The sequence below is a fragment of the Poecilia reticulata genome, chromosome 12, assembly GCF_904066995.2.
Source record: "Poecilia reticulata chromosome 12, P_reticulata-male-v2, whole genome shotgun sequence".
Taxonomy (NCBI): Eukaryota; Metazoa; Chordata; class Actinopteri; order Cyprinodontiformes; family Poeciliidae; genus Poecilia; species Poecilia reticulata.
The window spans coordinates 28,001,662-28,022,708 of record NC_088841.1 but is presented as its reverse complement, the minus strand read 5'-3'; the positions used below and the strand labels follow the sequence as shown (position 1 = coordinate 28,022,708).

General features: G+C 50.6%; 2 protein-coding genes across 4 annotated transcripts; one reads left to right on the top strand and one right to left on the bottom strand.

Annotated features, from left to right (window-relative positions):
* Window positions 1-3,225: 3,225 nt before the first annotated feature.
* Window positions 3,226-12,400, top strand: LOC103460447 (polypyrimidine tract-binding protein 3). 3 transcript variants are annotated; one of them, XM_081613240.1, is made up of 14 exons: window positions 3,226-3,401; window positions 4,151-4,214; window positions 4,302-4,468; window positions 7,498-7,641; window positions 7,729-7,881; window positions 7,961-8,071; window positions 8,150-8,318; window positions 8,423-8,482; window positions 8,612-8,715; window positions 8,793-8,826; window positions 8,897-8,989; window positions 9,081-9,303; window positions 11,206-11,283; window positions 11,352-12,400. In XM_081613240.1, exons 1-14 carry the CDS (start codon window positions 3,264-3,266, stop codon window positions 11,482-11,484), a joined length of 1,671 nt encoding a protein of 556 aa, XP_081469366.1. In that variant the 5' UTR covers window positions 3,226-3,263; the 3' UTR covers window positions 11,485-12,400. The 3 variants fall into 3 exon arrangements, with proteins under 3 accessions (XP_081469366.1, XP_081469365.1, XP_081469367.1); XM_081613241.1 differs by having other exon boundaries at window positions 3,229-3,401; window positions 7,732-7,881; XM_081613239.1 differs by having other exon boundaries at window positions 3,227-3,401; window positions 7,498-7,881.
* Window positions 12,320-20,381, bottom strand: ugcg (UDP-glucose ceramide glucosyltransferase). The gene is made up of 10 exons (XM_008402613.3): window positions 19,959-20,381; window positions 18,473-18,617; window positions 18,140-18,242; window positions 15,428-15,529; window positions 15,148-15,260; window positions 14,894-15,072; window positions 13,732-13,818; window positions 13,555-13,662; window positions 13,402-13,480; window positions 12,320-13,336 (listed from the first exon to the last, which is right to left on the bottom strand). The coding sequence occupies exons 1-10, from the start codon at window positions 20,054-20,056 to the stop codon at window positions 13,166-13,168; spliced, it is 1,185 nt and encodes a 394-aa protein (XP_008400835.1). The 5' UTR covers window positions 20,057-20,381; the 3' UTR covers window positions 12,320-13,165.
* Between the last annotated feature and the right edge of the window lie 666 nt (window positions 20,382-21,047).

The following is a 21,047-nucleotide window of genomic DNA, read 5'->3' as shown; positions in this document are numbered from 1 at the left end:
TGAACATATTGATGATAATTATGTAAATATAATTGCACTGAACTGTCAGATTGATCTGGTTTATTTCCATTATTGACATATTTATTGTTGCTTCTGGTAAAATCCAGGGTTTAATAATCGATATTGGTGTTTGACTCATTTTAAATGTTTTTATTTTCAGTTTTCCATCCAAAACTCCTCATTTCTTTCTTTTCTTTTTCCCAACATGGATTTAAAATGATCAATTTAACCAATAATTAGTTTCTAATGTAGTTTTTCTTTAATCTAACATCATTTCTATTCTTTTAAAAGCTGCAGTTTATAATCTTAGTGCCTGATTTAATGTCTAATTTACCAGATTTTAGCTGCTTATTATAAATCTGTTTTACTGACTTTTTATCTGCCAGCATCTCAAAATATTCAACATTTTCTGACATTTATCAACAACTTTTTAAATATTTTCCATTGTAACTTTTCAACCATAGCCATAAAAATGTTATACACTTTACCTGCTCCAACTCTTTGTTGATTTTTAAATATCATAACTGAGAACTTTAATCCAGATTTAACGCCCATTTCAATAATAACTTCTTGTAATTACAGTAAAATCAACATTTTCCGTCCAAACATCTAACACTGAACATCTCATGTCCTTAAATTCGTCATTTATCATAATTTAGAACAATAATCATAATTATTCTCCTCCCATTTCCTACTTTATATTTTCCAGTCTGTTAAAAAATCTTTAACCATTTAAATATTTTCCCTTTAATGTGAAACTTGTATAATTAAATCGGCTCGACTCTCATCAGATCTTATGATTTATCTATTTTAATAAATAATACTTTTATTTTCAGATGTTGGATCATTTTTACTCCTCCATATTTATCTTTTATCATTTAAATGATATATTAGCCGATTATTAATCATGTTTCCACTATTTTCATAGATTTTCTGGGTTTGTTTGTATTTTAGCTGTTGATTCCAGTTCAGTTATAATTTTATCATATTTTATGATATAATTGTAAAATTATACCTGCTGCTGTATTTTAATTCATTTGGTTTTTGTCAAATCAACATTCAACAAATTATTAGTTTCTTCAACGCTGTAATAAATTAATTTGTTTTTATCTTTTCTTCACTAATATTATCTGACTTTTACTAAATGTTGTTGCCAATATTGACATTTGACCTTCATCTCTCATTATCATCAGTTTTACATGGATTATAAAAACGTATTTTAAATTCTTCCCATATTTCAGTTACTTTATATTCACTTCTTTCCCTGAAACCTGATATTTTCTCCTTCACTTTATAAATATTTCCTCCTTTAATCTCAGAATCTAATCTTGTTTTTATCCAGGTTTCCTGAACACAAATAGTTTCTGGTTGTTGTTCAATAAAAACTTTAAGTTCCTGTCAGTTAGAGATTAAACTTCCAGCGTCCATTGTAATATGACCTGATTTCGCCCCAAACCTTTCAGCTCCTCACCATTATTTTAATCTTCAGTTTGATAACAGAATAATATTAGTTTCTCTATTGATATTCTGATATTTCCTCCTGTTCTTCGCTCTACTGTGTATTTTGGCTCCGTTCGTTTTCTGTTCCTTCACATTTTTAACTGCTGCTTTTATTTTTAGTCGTTTTAATCTGGATCGTTTCTTTTCCCTCTTGCTTCCTTCACATCCTCCAGACGTGACTCTGCTACCCTTTACAAACTGCTGCTGTGTGACCTTTGACCTCTGACACACCGAAGCGGTGGAGGTACATCAGCTCCGACCTGCAGCGCTTCTCTTCATTTTATCCAGATCTTCATCTAGAGCACAGGTGTCAAACACAAGGCCCGGGGGCCAAATCTGGCCCGCCGCAGCTTTTTATGTGGCCCTCTGGACTCCAAATTACATCAATAAGTCCGTCCAGTTTTTCACAAATCTGCAAAAATCACACAAAATCAACAAATTTCCAAATTTTTTCCTGATTTTACTGCTAATTTTCTCAAAATTGGTCAAAAACGTTGAATCCGTAACCGATATGACGAGTGATAGTCACATTTGACATCATACATTAGTGTAAATATTGTAAAAGAATAACGATTACAAATATTTCTTAATATTCACCACAAAATCTGTCATTTTGATTGCAAAAATAAACACTAAAATAATCACAAATCCCAGAGGAACAGCTATTTATTGATATTTTAACAGTTTTATTGGTTTTATCAATAGATTCTGGTGCAACCGGCCCTTTAAGAACGTTCAGATTTTTGATTCGGCCCAAAATAAAAATGAGTTTGACACCACTGGTCTAGAGGGTCCCATAAATCACTCATTTTTTATTTTCTCCAGCAGATCTTTTGCAAATATTATCCACATTTAAAGTCTTAATCTTTTGTTCCATGTTACCAAAAGGTCAAAAGGTCAAAAAAAAAATTCTCTTGACACCACAACGGGCTGATTTTATCCTGTTCTTCCTCGTTTTTAAGTTTTAATATAAAATCCGAGAAATGAGCTGAATAAAAACAGCAGCTGGTTTTAATCTGACGAAGAAACATAGAAAATTATCAGCAAAATCTGGAATTTTAAGGACTAAAAGAAAATTATGAATGTAGATAATTACTAAATTATACATTTCAAGCAGAAGCACTTTTACAAACACATAGAAATATAAAAAATGACGTGAAACTAAAGTGACACAAACAGCATTTCTGTACATTTAGTATTTATTTACTGTATTACTTAATTCTTGCTCTGGCTTCATGTATTTGTATTTATTTTGCTTATTTCTTGTTTTTTAGTCAATTTAATTTCAAAACTTATAATTTTATCCATTTTATTTCTTATCTGTTTTTGCCTGTAAATTATTTAATTAGTTTTTTAACTGCTTGTGTTGAATTTGATCTTTTTCTCTCAAAATGATTTTCGTGTTTAGCTTCAAATTTATCTTTAATATACTTTAGCTGCTTCTGTTTTTTTCTTTTTAATATTTATGTGAAATATTTGTACATATTTTAATGTGAAATTCATCGTTTATGAAAAAAATGCTCCATTTTTTTCATTATTTATTTTTGTTTTCTATACAGTACATTTCAATAAAATGTAATTTTGTTAAAATATTTCATAGAATTATAATTTATTTTATTTACATTTAATTTATTGTTTTTGTTTTATATGTTAAACTCAATGTTTTCTTTTCATTAACATTTAATTAGCTTCTTTATTTCAATAGATATTTTGCATTTTTCTGATTCTTTATTTTTGATACTGAGGCGTGTCCACCCGCCGCCATGTTGTCCAGTGACGTCACCAACCAGGAAGTGAGCTCGCGGGTCTCTGTGGCAGCGGCTGAGGCTCGCGGACCAAATCAGCTCTTCTTCCTCCTCATCATCATCCTCATCCTCCTCCTCCTCTCGGACCATGGACCGGTGAGATCAGGGCCCGTCCCGAACCTTTCCGAACCTTCCCGAACCTTTCCGAACCCCGCGTCTCGTGCTTCCCGCTGGATGAGCCCCACCTGCAGCCCCCCCTCCCCCTCCTGGTTCCGCTGTTGTTTACCTGCTGTTGTTTACCTGGCCCTGCTGGCGCTCGCGCTCCTTTCTCGGTTCGGAGTTCGGAGAACAGTGTTGGGTTGACTGGCTTGAAATCTCGCGATGCTTCGCCCTAAGATGAGACTATAGATGTAACTGGGTTCCAGTCAAACCAGTTTGACCCAGTTGGACAGAAACCATCCGGGTTCTGGAGGTTTCTGACCTGACTGGGTTCATAACCTCTACCTGGTTCCGGTTCCGGTTCGGACCTGATTGTTAAAGAACGTTCTCCAGGACCACAGAACTGAACCGGAACCTCTCTGTGGGTCGGCTCATTAACAGGTAGCAGGTGGATAAAGTGGTTCCGACCCGTGTGGGCGGAGTCTCCGCCTCGACCAGGTGAGCTGCTGCAGGGAGCGGGGCCGGTTCTGGTTCTGGAGGTTCTGTTAGGTCTCAGTCACCTGGTCACCTGGTGGGTCCAAACCCACTTCTGCCGGTTCTGATGAGCCGAACCGGATCCCCATCGACCCAGACAAGTCTGGTCCAGGAAGCAGGATTACCTGCCTGATCAGAACCCGATCAGAACCCGACTGAAGTTCTCCTGCTGATCCAGTCGATGACTCACCTGTATGTCTGTTTACCTGCAGGAGTCAAGGCTCAGATCACCTGTTGGTTTCTGTGAGAACATGAGCTCCGCCCACCTGTCCACAGGTGAGTCGTCCATCTCCAGCCTCCTCCTGTCCTCTGGGACGCTGTCCTCACCGTCAGGTGTCTCCTCACCTGTTACTTTGTTTCCAGTGGATGGCACTGATAGGCTGTGTGTTTCTGAGCGCGCTCAGTGCGTCCCGTCTCCAGTGCTGCACCTGCGGCAGCTTCCTGCTGACACCTCTGAACAGGAAGTGGTCGACCTGGCACTTCCCTTCGGCAGAGTCTCCAAACTGATCACACTGAGGACCAAAAACCAGGTAACTGGACCCAAAACCAGGTAACTGGACCCATTAGACCCAAAACCAGGTAACTGGTCCCACTGGACCCAAAACCAGGTAACTGGTCCCATTAGACCCAAAACCAGGTAACTGGTCCCATTAGAGCCAAAACCAGGTAACTGGTCCCACTGGACCCAAAACCAGGTAACTGGTCCCACTGGACCCAAAACCAGGTAACTGGTCCCACTGGACCCAAAACCAGGTAACTGGTCCCACTGGACCCAAAACCAGGTAACTGGTCCCACTGGACCCAAAACCAGGTAACTGGTCCCACTGGACCCAAAACCAGGTAACTGGTCCCAGTGGACCCAAAACCAGGTAACTGGTCCCACTGGACCCAAAACCAGGTAACTGGTCCCACTGGACCCAAAACCAGGTAACTGGACCCAAAACCAGGTAACTGGTCCCACTGGACCCAAAACCAGGTAACTGGTCCCACTGGACCCAAAACCAGGTAACTGGTCCCATTAGAGCCAAAACCAGGTAACTGGTCCCACTGGACCCAAAACCAGGTAACTGGTCCCATTAGACCCAAAACCAGGTAACTGGTCCCACTGGACCCAAAACCAGGTAACTGGTCCCACTGGACCCAAAACCAGGTAACTGGTCCCATTAGACCCAAAACCAGGTAACTGGTCCCATTAGACCCAAAACCAGGTAACTGGTCCCATTAGACCCAAAACCAGGTAACTGGTCCCATTGGACCCAAAACCAGGTAACTGGTCCCACTGGACCCAAAACCAGGTAACTGGTCCCACTGGACCCAAAACCAGGTAACTGGTCCCACTGGACCCAAAACCAGGTAACTGGTCCCATTAGACCCAAAACCAGGTAACTGGTCCCACTGGACCCAAAACCAGGTAACTGGTCCCATTAGACCCAAAACCAGGTAACTGGTCCCACTGGACCCAAAACCAGGTAACTGGTCCCACTGGACCCAAAACCAGGTAACTGGTCCCATTAGACCCAAAACCAGGTAACTGGTCCCACTGGACCCAAAACCAGGTAACTGGTCCCACTGGACCCAAAACCAGGTAACTGGTCCCATTAGACCCAAAACCAGGTAACTGGTCCCATTAGACCCAAAACCAGGTAACTGGTCCCATTAGACCCAAAACCAGGTAACTGGTCCCATTAGACCCAAAACCAGGTAACTGGTCCCACTGGACCCAAAACCAGGTAACTGGTCCCACTGGACCCAAAACCAGGTAACTGGTCCCACTGGACCCAAAACCAGGTAACTGGTCCCACTGGACCCAAAACCAGGTAACTGGTCCCATTAGACCCAAAACCAGGTAACTGGTCCCATTAGACCCAAAACCAGGTAACTGGTCCCACTGGACCCAAAACCAGGTAACTGGTCCCATTAGAGCCAAAACCAGGTAACTGGTCCCACTGGACCCAAAACCAGGTAACTGGTCCCATTAGACCCAAAACCAGGTAACTGGTCCCATTAGACCCAAAACCAGGTAACTGGTCCCCCTGGACCCAAAACCAGGTAACTGGTCCCCCTGGACCCAAAACCAGGTAACTGGTCCCATTAGACCCAAAACCAGGTAACTGGTCCCAGTGGACCCAAAACCAGGTAACTGGTCCCATTGGACCCAAAACCAGGTAACTGGTCCCATTAGACCCAAAACCAGGTAACTGGTCCCACTGGACCCAAAACCAGGTAACTGGTCCCATTAGAGCCAAAACCAGGTAACTGGTCCCACTGGACCCAAAACCAGGTAACTGGTCCCACTGGACCCAAAACCAGGTAACTGGTCCCACTGGACCCAAAACCAGGTAACTGGTCCCATTAGAGCCAAAACCAGGTAACTGGTCCCACTGGACCCAAAACCAGGTAACTGGTCCCACTGGACCCAAAACCAGGTAACTGGTCCCACTGGACCCAAAACCAGGTAACTGGTCCCACTGGACCCAAAACCAGGTAACTGGTCCCACTGGACCCAAAACCAGGTAACTGGTCCCACTGGACCCAAAACCAGGTAACTGGTCCCATTGGACCCAAAACCAGGTAACTGGTCCCACTGGACCCAAAACCAGGTAACTGGTCCCAGTGGACCCAAAACCAGGTAACTGGTCCCAGTGGACCCAAAACCAGGTAACTGGTCCCAGTGGACCCAAAACCAGGTAACTGGTCCCAGTGGACCCAAAACCAGGTAACTGGTCCCAGTGGACCCAAAACCAGGTAACTGGTCCCAGTGGACCCAAAACCAGGTAACTGGTCCCAGTGGACCCAAAACCAGGTAACTGGTCCCAGTGGACCCAAAACCAGGTAACTGGTCCCAGTGGACCCAAAACCAGGTAACTGGTCCCACTGGACCCAAAACCAGGTAACTGGTCCCACTGGACCCAAAACCAGGTAACTGGTCCCACTGGACCCAAAACCAGGTAACTGGTCCCATTAGAGCCAAAACCAGGTAACTGGTCCCACTGGACCCAAAACCAGGTAACTGGTCCCACTGGACCCAAAACCAGGTAACTGGTCCCACTGGACCCAAAACCAGGTAACTGGTCCCATTAGAGCCAAAACCAGGTAACTGGTCCCACTGGACCCAAAACCAGGTAACTGGTCCCACTGGACCCAAAACCAGGTAACTGGTCCCACTGGACCCAAAACCAGGTAACTGGTCCCACTGGACCCAAAACCAGGTAACTGGTCCCACTGGACCCAAAACCAGGTAACTGGTCCCACTGGACCCAAAACCAGGTAACTGGTCCCATTGGACCCAAAACCAGGTAACTGGTCCCAGTGGACCCAAAACCAGGTAACTGGTCCCAGTGGACCAAAACCAGGTAACTGGTCCTAGTGGACCCAGTGGACCAAAACCAGGTAACTGGTCCCAGTGGACCCAAAACTAGGTAACTGGTCCCAGTGGACCAAAACCAGGTAACTGGTCCCAGTGGACCCGTCCTGTTTTTACTGAAGGATTGTAATAATAATAATAATAATAATAATAATAATTGATCTGGTTTCCATTGATGAATCTTTTTTTTTTCAGGCGTTTGTTGAGATGGCGTCAGAGGAAGCAGCCGTTACCATGGTGAACTACTACGCCTCAGCCCCGCCCACCATCAGGAACCAGCCAGTCTTCATTCAGTACTCCACCCACAGAGAGCTGAAGACTGACAATCTGACCAATCAGGTGAAGAGGAGCCTCTCAGGCCCCGCCCACTGCATTGTGAGCGACAGAGTGGGCGGAGCCTCAGCTAGTAATCTGTCTCCGTACCAGCAGAGGGCGCTGCAGGCCATCAGCACGGCAGCAGTGCATTCTGGGAGCCTGGTGTCGCCAGAGGGGCGGGGCTTAATCCCGGCGCCCAGCGCGGTTCTGAGGATCATCGTGGAGAACCTGTTCTACCCGGTGACCCTGGAGGTCCTGCAGCAGGTCGGCAGGCCGCTGCGCCGCCGCAGCCGGACAGGTTGTTTGTTTGTTTACGTCTTTATTTGCTCGTTTACCTGCTCAGATCTTCAGTAAGTTCGGCTCCGTCCTGAAGATCATCACCTTCACCAGGAACAACCAGTTCCAGGCTCTGCTGCAGTTCAGCGACGCCGCCAGCGCTCAGCACGCCAAGGCGGTGAGTCACACCGACGCACGTAGAGCGGGCGTCCGGCCTGCAGGGGGCGCCGCCCACCAACCGCCTGCTGTGTTTCAGTCCCTGGACGGCCAGAACATCTACAACGGCTGCTGCACGCTGCGCATCGACTTCTCCAAACTGAGCGCGCTCAACGTCAAGTACAACAACGACAAGAGCCGCGACTTCACCAGAGCCGACCTGCCCAGCGGAGAGCTGGACCCGGCCGGCGCCGGCGCCGCCGCCTTCGGTGGGTGGAGCCCGCCGCCGCACTTCCCTGCCCGGCCAGCAGGCGTCCCGCTCTGTTCTGACTGTCTGTGGGCGGGGCTTCTGCTCCACCTGTGTGTGTTTCAGGTGTAGCTCTGCCGCCATACGGAGCCGCGGCGTTCCCGCCCTCCTTCCACCAGCACGCGGGTGAGTCGCATGACCTGCAGGTGGGCGGGGCTTCGATCACCTGCAATCAGACGCCATGACGCCACTGGTTTAGCAGTTAGCTGCAGTTTGTCGTCCGAGCCACCAGGTGTCACTGTGCTGCGTCCCCAGGTCTCCCCGTCCCCGGCTCGCTGATGTCCCCTCCTCGCATGGCGCTGCAGGTGGCGCCCCCTGCGGGCCACTCGGTGCTGCTGGTGTCCAACCTGGACCCGGAGGTGAGAGGTCACGCGGCGCCGCAGCGGCTGACCAATGGCGGCGCGGCGCTCTGACCTGCGTGTGTTTGTGTCCACAGAGAGTTTCCCCCCACTGCCTCTTCGTCCTGTTCGGTGAGTCTGGCGGCCGCCGTCCCGGCTGCGGCCAGCAGGGGGAGCCTGACCTGCGATCTGTGTGTTTCAGGGGTTTACGGCGACGTCCAGCGGGTCAAGATCCTGTTCAACAAGAAGGAGAACGCGCTGGTCCAGATGAGCGACGCCACGCAGGCGCAGCTGGGTCAGAACCGGCTCAGAATATGTTTATAGTTTTGTAAATATGTTTGAATTCTTTCAACATGTAATAATATTTATTTATTTGTCCCCTGCAGCGATGAGCCACCTGAACGGCCAGCGTCTCCATGGAAACGTGATCCGGGTGACGCTGTCCAAGCACCCGGTGGTGCAGCTGCCGCGCGGGGGGGCGGGGCCAGAGGAGCAGACGCTGACGCAGGACTTCTCAGGCTCCGCCCTCCACCGCTTCAAGAAGCCCGGCTCCAAGAACTTCAACAACATCTTCCCTCCGTCAGCGACGCTGCACCTGTCCAACATCCCGTAAGGCCCCGCCCACTTCCTGTCTGCTGGCCCCCGCCCACTTCCTGTCTGCTGGGCCCGCCCACTTCCTGTCTGCTGGGCCCGCCCACTTCCTGCCAGTTGGCCCCGCCCACTTCCTGTCAGTTGGACCCGCCCACTTCCTGTCTGCTGGGCCCGCCCACTTCCTGTCTGCTGGGCCCGCCCACTTCCTGTCTGCTGGGCCCGCCCACTTCCTTCTGCTGGGCCCGCCCACTTCCTGTCTGCTGGGCCCGCCCACTTACTTCTGCTGGCCCCGCCCACTTCCTGTTTGCTGGGCACGCCCACTTCCTGTCACTTACTGGGCCCCGCCCACTTCCTGTCTGCTGGCCCCGCCCACTTCCAGTCTGCTGGGCCCGCCCACTTCCTGTCACTTACTGGGCCCCGCCCACTTCCTGTCTGCTGGCCCCGCCCACTTCCAGTCTGCTGGCCCCGCCCACTTCCTGTCTGCTGGCCCCGCCCACTTCCTGTCTGCTGGCCCCGCCCACTTCCTGTCACTTACTGGGCCCCGCCCACTTCCTGTCTGCTGGCCCCGCCCACTTCCTGTCTGCTGGGCCCGCCCACTTCCTGTCTGCTGGTCCCGCCCACTTACTGGGCCCCACCCACTTCCTGCCTGCTGGGCCCCACCCACTTCCAGTCACTTACTGGGCCCCGCCCACTTCCTGCCTGTTGGCCCCGCACACTTAATGTCTGCTGGCCCCACCCACTTCCAGTCTGCTGGGCCCGCCCACTTACTGGGCCCCGCCCACTTCCTTCTGCTGGGCCCCGCCCACTTCCTTCTGCTGGCCCCGCCCACTTCCTGCCTGCTGGTCCCGCCCACTTCCTGCCTGCTGGTCCCGCCCACTTCCTGTCTGCTGGGCCCCACCCACTTACTGGGCCCCGCCCACTTCCTGTCTGCTGGCCCCGCCCACTTCCTGTCTGTTGTCTCGTCCTCACAGTGTGTGTGTTTTTGGTGCATTGTGAGGACCGTCTTCCTGTGTGTGTGTTTTTGGTGCATTGTGAGGACCGTCTTCCTGTGTGTGTGTTTTTGGTGCATTGTGAGGACCGTCTTCCTGTGTGTGTGTTTTTGGTGCATTGTGAGGACCGTCTTCCTGTGTGTGTGTTTTTGGTGCATTGTGGGGACCGTCTTCCTGTGTGTGTGTTTTTGGTGCATTGTGAGGACCGTCTTCCTGTGTGTGTGTTTTTGGTGCATTGTGGGGACCGTCTTCCTGTGTGTGTGTTTTTGGTGCATTGTGGGGACCGTCTTCCTGTGTGTGTGTTTTTGGTGCATTGTGAGGACCGTCTTCCTGTGTGTGTGTTTTTGGTGCATTGTGGGGACCGTCTTCCTGTGTGTGTGTGTTTTTGGTGCATTGTGAGGACCGTCTTCCTGTGTGTGTGTGTTTTTGGTGCATTGTGAGGACCGTCTTCCTGTGTGTGTGTGTTTTTGGTGCATTGTGGGGACCGTCTTCCTGTGTGTGTGTGTTTTTGGTGCATTGTGAGGACCGTCTTCCTGTGTGTGTGTGTTTTTGGTGCATTGTGAGGACCGTCTTCCTGTGTGTGTGTTTTTGGTGCATTGTGAGGACCGTCTTCCTGTGTGTGTTTTTGGTGCGTTGTGAGGACCGTCTTCCTGTGTGTGTTTTTGGTGCATTGTGAGGACCGTCTTCCTGTGTGTGTGTTTTTGGTGCATTCTGAGGACCGTCTTCCCGTGTGTGTGTTTTTGGTGCATTGTGAGGACCGTCTTCCTGTGTGTGTGTTTTTGGTGCATTGTGAGGACCGTCTTCCTGTGTGTGTGTTTTTGGTGCATTGTGAGGACCGTCTTCCTGTGTGTGTGTTTTTGGTGCATTGTGAGGACCGTCTTTGTGTGTGTTTTTGGTGCATTGTGAGGACCGTCTTCCCGTGTGTGTCCAGGTCGTCGGTGGGCGAAGACGCCCTGAAGGACCTGTTCTCCTCCAGAGGTTTCGCTGTCAAGGCCTTCAAGTTCTTCCAGTACGTACAGCTTCCAGTCTTGCTGTGTCTTGTTCATGAGAGGTGATGTCACTTCCTGTGATCCCCAGGAAGGACAGGAAGATGGCGCTGCTGCAGCTGGCGTCGGTGGAGGAGGCGGTGGAGGCGCTGATCGCCCTCCACGACCAGCAGCTGGACCACAACCAGCACCTCCGCGTCTCCTTCTCCAAGTCCACCATCTGACCCCGCCCCCCCGCCGCCCGGCGGCCAATCGGACGGCAGGGCCTCCCTGCGGCCCGCGCTGAGGGGGGCGGCCTGGCCGGGCCTCGTCGCCATGGCTACGGACGTTCCTGAGCACATTCTCGAGCGGCGGCAGCGGAGCATTGTGGGTAATGGAGTCAGGACCGGGAGAACCGGATGTTCCGGTTCCTGCTGGAACCGTTTTGTTTGAACTCTTCATCGTCGTCATCATTATTCCTGCTGTGGATGTCCGGGCTCTCCGTCTGTTGTGCCTTATTTTTCAGATTTTCTTACGGCCTGTAGGGGGCGCTTTGTGTGTTTCTGCTGTTCGGGGAGGTTTTTAACGTCGGCTCTATTTATACTGTGTAACGTGACGCTGTGGAAGCCCCGCCCACTTGTGTGTGTGTGTGTGTGTGTGTGAGTTCACATGTTGAAACCTGAGCCAACGATCCATCTGGCCGGCTCAGGGGTCAAAGGTCAGCACCACTTCCCTGTCTGGAGGGGTTAAAAACCAAGCCAACGTTTCTGTGCCTTTAAATTCTGGCGACCTGTTCCCATTATGACATCACTTCCCGTCAGGTTCTGGTCAGGCCCGGTGGGACCAGAACCGGACGGCAGAATTATTTCTTATTAAACACTAAAAGCTTTTAGTTTTAATAAAAACTGTCAAATATTTACGTGAAAACGATTTTATTTCACTACCGTTCAATGTCTCAGCCTGCTGGGCTTTTATTTTGAAACTTGGTGAATGCGTCTGATGGATGTGACATCATTGTGGGCGGGGCCTTGTTGCATGAGGGGGGTGAGGAGGGGGGGGGGGTCAGTCTGGACTCCAACACAAAGTTTGTTAAATCTTTATTTATTCTGAAGGTGTGACAGGAAGTTGGAGCATGAATAAATAAATACATCTTACAACCAATGGCTGCCGTGCGTCTGTCAAAGTCCCGCCCACAGCCCCTCCCGTGGGCCAATCACAGCGCGATCGCTGGAAACGGATTATTGTCCTGGTCCGTGATTGGTCCGTTTACAGCAGGTGTTTTGTAACAATGAGAAACAAAACGTACAAAAACACTCAAACATTCAGACGGGGTTCATCCGACAGCTGATGATGTCATCACCAAACGCCCGAGGCTGAGCGCGCGCGCACACACACACACACACACACACACACACACACACACACACACACACACACACACACACACACACACACACACACACACACACACACACACACACACACACAGCATGACGGGCTGCAGAGAAATGTGTCGCCTCGTCTTGGTCCGGTTCTGTTGAAATGTTTGGACCTTCAGAATAAAGGCATCACTTAATCAACAGCGCTGCTGGCCTCTGATTGGCCGCCAGGGGGCGCTGTAAACCACATCAGCTGATTAGAAGTGCGTCAGACTCCCCGTGGATTTCAAAGTAAAAGTCTTGTTGCTGCTCTTGATTTCCTGGAAGTTAAAAAGCAGTGAGGACCAATGAGAAGCCAGAGTGGCTGGTACTCTGTCCTGATTGGCTGATCAGAGCTCAGGTGTGTCGTTCTTCGGTGCTGCGCTGTGATCGACTCGTTTTATTTTTAGCACCGACAGAAACATAAATAGTTAAAAAACACACACACAGACACACACACACACACTGCGCCTCATGTAAAACCGTCAGTCTCTGGTAACCATGGTAACTACACATCCAGGATCTCCTCGGCCGTGCCGCCGCAGCGGAGCCGGTACCGACCCGTTCTCCAGCTGATGGTGGGGTCCCACAGCGCCGACAGGAAGATCTGCACCGACATGGACTCCCTGATGAACCACGCCACGGCGAAGTCCAGCTTGGAGAAGCTCAGGGCGCCGCCCTGCGGGGAAGGTCATCAGTCAACCAGCCCGTCACAACGCCAACACTCTTTGACCTTTGACCCACCTGGACTCCCGTCAGCTGTATGTAGTCGGCGATGAACCAGGCGAGGCAGTGGCACATGAAGAAGACCATCATGTCCCACCTGCAGCACACGGACCAATCAGAAAAGAGAGCCTCCAGCTCCAAGCCCCGCCCCCGCCCCGAGATTGGCCGTACCTGAAGACGTGGTGTGCGGCCCAGCCGATGATGAGGCTGGACAGGAAGCACTCAGAGATGGGCTCCAGGACGGTGGCGGGAACCATGTTGATGCGCAGCTTGGTCCACCTGGTTCAGAACATGTATTAGCATGCCGCCACGGACACGCGGCCAATCAGGCGCCGGCCTGCCGCTCACCTGATCATACGGGACTGGAACAGTCCAATGGAGTAGGAGCCGGAGTTCTGCAGCGCCACCTGCGTCGCCATGGAGAACTTCCATCCTCTGAGGACGAAGCAAGAGGGCTGAAGCGCGTGCTAATATCAACGTTACAGTGCCAACATGCTAATATCAACGTTCTAATGCCAACATGCTAATGCCAACATGCTAATATCAACGTTACAGTGCCAACATGCTAATATCAACGTTCCAATGCCAACATGCTAATAAAGTTCTAATGCCAACATGCTAATATCAACGTTCCAATGCCAACATGCTAATAAAGTTCTAATGCCAACAGGCTAATATCAATGGTCTAATGGCAACATGCTAATGCCAATATGCTAATAAAGTTTTAATACCAACATGCTAATGCTAACATGCTAATAACATGCCAATAACGTTCAAATGCCAACATGCTAATAAAGTTCTAATGCCAACATGTTAACGATAACATGCTAATAACGTTCAAATGCCAACATGCTAATAATGTTCTAATGCCAACATGCTAATATCAATGGTCTAATGGCAACATGCTAATGCCAATATGCTAATAAAGTTTTAATACCAACATGCTAATGCTAACATGCTAATAACATGCCAATAACGTTCAAATGCCAACATGCTAATGCCAATATGCTGATATTAACATGCTAATGACAACATGCTAATAACGTTCTAATGCCAACATGCTAATATCAATGGTCTAATGGCAACATGCTAATGCCAATATGCTAATGTTAACATGCTATTGCCAATATGCTAATGCTAACATGCTAATTCAAATGTGGTAATAGCATGCTAATATCAACACCCTAATGCAAACATGCCAATATCAACATTCTAATGCCAACATGCTAATATCAATAGTCTAATGCCAACATGCTAATGCCAATATGCTAATGCTAACATGCTATTGCCAATCTGCTAATGCCAACATGATCATTCAAATGTGGTAATAGCATGCTAATATCAACACTAATATTAACGCTCTAATGCAAACATGCTAATATCAACATTCTAATGCTAACATGCCAACACCCACGTGCTAATGCTAATATCCTAATGCTGAGGTGTTAAAGCTGACATGCCAATGGTAACATGCCACTGCTAACATGCTACTGCTAGCCCCAGTGCTAACCTGTCGGCGATGGCCTTGGCCATGAAGTAATCCTCGGCGATGTACTGGGCGAAGGCCACCAGACCCCCCGCCTGGTCCAGAACGTCCTTCCGCATCAGACACGACATTCCCGTCACGCACTTGATCCCCGTCACGTTGGCCGAGATGTAGGAGCGGGGGTGAGACGTCCCGAAGTATACCTGCACAGGACGGCGGCGGCGGTCAGCGTCGGGCCCCGCTGCTAGGCCCGCTGACCTCTGACCCTGTGACCTCACCTGCTCCAGTGTGGCGGCGAAGCCTTGACGGTCGGCGACGTACGGCAGCCCGTGGACCAGACCCACCTTCTCCGTCATCTGATTGGTTAGGTCGGTCAGAGTGTCAGGTTTCACTGTGGGACACAAGGGGGCGGAGTCACAAGCTGCTGGAGGCGGAGCCTGACCCACACCTGGACCCAGCCGGGTCCGACCACCATGTCTCCGACAGAACTTCATCAGAAGGTTCCTCTGACTCCACACAGAGTCTCTCTCTGGTTCTGGTTCTGGTTCCGGTTCTGACCTCGGATGCCGCTGTCACAGATCCACACCAGTCCGTACTTGGCTGCTTCGTATCCAGGCATCAGGTTGTTGATCTTGGGGTTGATCCCGACCTTCTTCCCACCTGAGGAAGAGGAAGAGCGATGAGGGCAGAGATACCAGGAAACAAGCAACAGGAAGCAGGAAGCAGGAAGTCCTCAGCTGTGTCTGCGTCCTTCACGAATAAAAGACGGCAGGAAGAGAAAAGCTGTGAATCTGGACATGTCCACCTTCACCCTGGTGAGGCCCTGACTGAGTGACCATCAGACTATATAGACACCTGCATGTTACCGTGTCCATGAGGACATTTCGCGCCTGGCGGCCATCGCTGGAGGGCAAACAGTCGATTCTTCCTCATGCCACCCTGAGCCGCCGCCGTACAATAAATCTGATGACTCGGTCAAACTTGGACATGTAGATATTATTAATGTCGTGCTGAGCAAAGGGAGAGAAGAACAACTCACAACCACGTCTTTCAGCGCAGCTACACACAGACTCGTTGCCATAGCAACCGACAACAACGCCACAAAAAAACACAGAAGTATTTCCCACACAGAGAGCAGAACATTCAGTCTGATGCTGTGGTTTGAGGCTCAATGTTTATTTGTCATCATTAATAAGTGATTGCTGCACTTGGCTAGCTCCATGGCTAGTTAGCTCCATGGCTAGCTCCATGGCTCGTTAGCTCCATGGCTAGCTCCATGGCTAGCTAGATAGCTCCATGGCTAGCTAGCTCCATGGCTAGCTCCATGGCTCGTTAGCTCCATGGCTAGTTCCATGGCTAGCTCCATGGCTAGTTAGCTCCATGGCTAGTTAGCTCCATGGCTCGCTAGCTCCATGGCTGGCTAGCTCCATGGCTAGTTAGCTCCATGGCTAGCTAGCTCCATGGCTAGCTCCATGGCTAGCTCCATGGCTGGCTAGCTCCATGGCTAGTTAGCTCCATGGCTAGTTAGCCCCATGGCTCGTTAGCTCCATGGCTAGCTCCATGGCTAGCTAGTCCCATGGCTATCTAGCTCCATAGCTAGTTAGCCCCATGGCTAGCTCGCTCCATGGCTAGCTCCATGGCTAGTTAGCTCCATGGCTAGCTCCATGGCTAGCTCGCTCCATGGCTAGCTCCATGGCTAGCTAGCTCCATGGCTAGCTCCATGGCTAGCTCCATGGCTAGCTAGCTCCATGGCTAGCTCCATGGCTAGCTAGCTCCATGGCTAGTTAGCTCCATGGCTAGCTCCATGGCTAGCTAGCTCCATGGCTAGCTCCATGGCTAGCTAGCTCCATGGCTAGCTCCATGGCTAGCTAGCTCCATGGCTAGCTAGCTCCATGGCTAGCTCCATGGCTAGCTAGCTCCATGGCTAGTTAGCTCCATGGCTAGCTCCATGGCTCGTTAGCTCCATGGCTAGCTAGCTCCATGGCTAGTTAGCTCCATGGCTAGTTAGCTCCATGGCTCGCTAGCTACATGGCTAGCTCCATGGCTAGCTAGCCCCATGGCTCGTTAGCTCCATGGCTAGTCAGCCCCATGGCTCGTTAGCTCCATGGCTAGCTCCATGGCTAGCTCCATGGCTAGTTAGCTCCATGGCTAGTTAGCTACATGGCTAGCTCGCTCCATGGCTAGCTCCATGGCTAGCTCGCTCCATGGCTAGCTCCATGGCTAGCTCCATGGCTAGCTCCATGGCTCGCTAGCTCCATGGCTAGCTCCATGGCTAGCTCCATGGCTAGCTCCATGGCTAGCTAGCTCCATGGCTCGCTCCATGGCTAGCTCCATGGCTAGCTAGCTCCATGGCTAGCTCCATGGCTAGTTAGCTCCATGGCTAGCTCCATGGCTAGCTAGCTCCATGGCTAGCTCCATGGCTAGTTAGCTCCATGGCTAGCTAGCTCCATGGCTAGCTCCATGGCTAGCTAGCTCCATGGCTAGTTAGCTCCATGGCTAGCCCCACGGCTAGCTCGCTGCGTCTCCCTCTGCAGCTGTGGAGCCCAATGCCTGCATCATGAGCGCCCCCTGCCATGAGGCCAGAGAACTGCCTGCCTCCCCTCCAGTCTGTTCTGCCTGGCTAGCTAGCTCCTGTTTCTCCTAGCTAGTTTCTGATGTCACACAGTTGGTGACGATAGAAACTCAGTTCATTCAATACATGAGCTACGTGATGGAAACGGTTCAGACATGAAATGTTTTCATCCTTTTCACATCGACATGCAGACAGGAGGAGCATCGAGTGGCAGCCGGTCCAGGTGAGGCTCCGCCCACCTCACCTGCTGAGCTGCTGGACATTCAAAACGCAGATTTAGAAGAAACGATGATCTTAAATAAAGTTTATAGTCCAAACCACAGGGTGGATACAGCAACATATAAATAACCTAATTATTATATATTATTGCTGGGCTCTGCCTCACCTGCCTCACCTGCCTCACCTCACTGGTCCCCGCCCACCTCAGCGTAACTCATGTTGTTGCCTAGCAACCGTGACATGACTATTCATGATTTCTCCAGATTTATTATTATAAATAAAACTCAACTTCACCCAATCAAACCGATTTGATCAGGAATAAATCAAACATTTCATCCGTCTGAATGACGTTGGTGTTTAGCTTCCACTCCCAGCAGACGCCCCGAAACGTCACGGCCATACTGGAATACCACGGACCCGCAATGAATCATGGGATATGGTGACCGTGTGGGACGTCCAGGCAGCGCCTCTGGACTCACCGATGAACAGTCCGGCGTCGACGTTGGGATACTTTCCCAGCAGCTTCTTGCAGACGTCCACAGCTGGGTCGTCCTGGTCCTGGACACACAGCAGGATCTCGTACTGAAACACACACACACACACACACACACACACACACACACCTGAGGACCAGAGCCAGCTCGTTAAGGCTCCTCGTTAAGAGGTCCAGCTGGTTCTGACGCCGGTTCAGGAACCAGCAAGACAACAGGAAACATCAAATGCTAACTTCCTGTTAGTTCAGTGTGGAGGAACCTCAGCAGCCACCTGGTGGTGGGTGAGGTTAGTGTGGGGGTCAGGGGTCAGGCGCTGACCTTGGGGTAGTCCAGGGTGAAGAAGGTCTCCAGGTTGGAGATCAGGTTGGGGTCGACGCCCTTCAGCGGCTTCAGCAGAGAAACGCCCAGGACCTGAGCAAACGGCTGCTTGACCTCCGACCTCTTCCTGTGGAGGTGGAGACGCCTGGAACACAGAGGTCAGGGGTCAACAATAGGTCACACATTAACACCAGAGTCTAACACCAGACACTTTTTTTTTTTTTTTTTTTGCTAAATATTCCACATTCCTGAGCAGGAACCTTTGTACTCGTGTGTTTCTGGTACGCCTGTAAATCTGACGCGCAGCTACAGCCGCTAACAGCAGCAGCCGCTAACAGCTGCTAACAGCAACAGCCGCTAACAGCTGCTAACGGCTTCTCTCGGTGAGTTTGTGTTCTAATCGATCTGATTGGACGCTGGAAAACACTACTGCCGTGTTCAAGTTGTGCTAACAGGAGTTAGCCTAGCTACCAGTGAAGCTATGCTAGCCTGGAAAAGCATCTTAATGCTAACATGAACCAGCTAACGCTAATCAGAACTTGCCGATCCCACCACCAGCTGTTCAGAACCACCAGTACAGGTTCTACTGGGCTCTGCTGGGTCGCTCTGGGTCTCAGCCTACAGATGACCTTCAACAGGAAGCTGGACGCTTCACTTCCTGCGGCTGGGGGAGAACAACGCCACCTGCTGGAGCCGCTGTGACCTCTGACCTCCTTAAAGTCCAGGAGGAATGTGGGAAGACCGAAGCAGCAGGAAGTGATGCAGGAAGCCGCTCTCTCAGCTTCCTGCAGGTAAACACGTTGCCATGGTGATCAGACCACCTGCTGAAATGTTGCTGCAGCAGTCAGTACCGCAACGACTCTCAAGGCGCCTCTGACGTGCTGACGGCTCACTGACGTCATCAGCCGCTGCTGAGGCCCCTACTCTCTGTATCCATGGAGATGCTCTACACCTTGTTGCCATGGATACACATGACAGCAACCGTCTGCAGGTAGGAACTCGGAACAAAACTCCTTCCGGCTGCTCGGCGTCCAGAACCAGTCAGAACCACCGGGTTCGGCCCAGAGGACAACCCACCGTCACCGGAACCTCCGAAACCGGAACCTCCGCCCCTGCAGGTTTGCGCAATGAGCGTCAAATCCGTTGAGGAGGCCGGTACCGAACCGCAGGATGATGACGTCACAGATGAGTAACTAAGCCTTTACCGCAAACTGAACCAAAACAAACATCAGCTTTTCAAAATGAGCGTCGCCGGTTCCGAAGCTCGAACCGATTCAAAGCCCAATCTGACCTCCTCACAGAACCGACTCAAGCCCGACTGGGTCCCTGGAGCCGCGGAGCCCTGGGAGCCCGCTGGGGCGGTTCTGGCCCGGGTCCGGTAACGAACACCCAGCACAGACATTGCATTGATCCGCAGCTAGTTGCTAGCAGCTAGCTGCTAGCTGTTAGCTGCTAGCTGTTAGCTGCTAGCCCAGCGGTTACTCACACATAGATGATGGACATGAGGTGCATGAGCCACAGAACCGCGAACAGAACCAGGCCGAACACCGAGAGGCCCTGCAGGGCCACATCCAGCGGGGCCATGCTGCTCCGGGGCGACGCGGGGCTGGCAGGCCGCCTCGGGTCGCTCTGGCTCCGGTCGGACGGCGACCAGCTGACCGGCCTCCCGGCGGAAACGACGGCGGGGAGAGGCGGGTGTGTTCAGGCCGGAGATCGGGCCTCCTGCCGGGCACAGGGAACCGGAACCAGTGCGGGGTTCGGAGCTCCACCAGGCGGGTCCAAACGGTTCTGGAAGCCCTGGAGGTTCCGAGTCCAGCTCACAGTCGGTTTCGGTTGTTTGACAGTCAGCAGACCGACCGACGGTCAGCTGACCAACTGGGGCTGAGGCGGCGGAAGCCGTCGGGGGTGACGGCGTTTCCGTTTTTCAAAATAAAATGCCGCATTTCATAATAAAAGCGTCTTTTTGATCCTCAGCCGGTCGGTTTGGGTTTAAACGGTTTATTTTATTTTATTTTATTTTATCTGCCGTCAGACCCGACCAGTTTACTGATTTATTTATTTTAGTTCTCATTGATTCTGAATCAATAATACAAATATAGAATCGATCAGTATGAATAATTATCTAAAATATAACTGAATAAATTAATAGTTTTATATTTACAGTTACCAACATTATTAGCTTAAAGCTCACACTGTCTGACCCAGTCACACATCTGGAGGCCCTGAACGCACCACGGAGCAGGTGAGTTTACCTGAGGGCCCTGAACGCATCATGGAGCAGGTGAGTTTACCTGAGGGCCCTGAACGCACCATGGACACATCCCATCCACAGGTGAGTCCGACTGAATGACTCAGACGGAAACAAACGTTTCAACACCTGAAACCGGGCCAGAACCTCCCGACCCAGAGAGGATCAGTGGGACCAGAACCAGCAGCAGAACCTCGGTGCTGGCTGGTTCATCAGGAGTTCTGGTTCTGATCCAGCAAACCAAACAGGAAGTGACCCTGGGGTCGGTCTGTCGTCATGGTGATCCGGTTCCCAGTGCTGGTTCTGATCAGAGGTCAGAGGTCACGA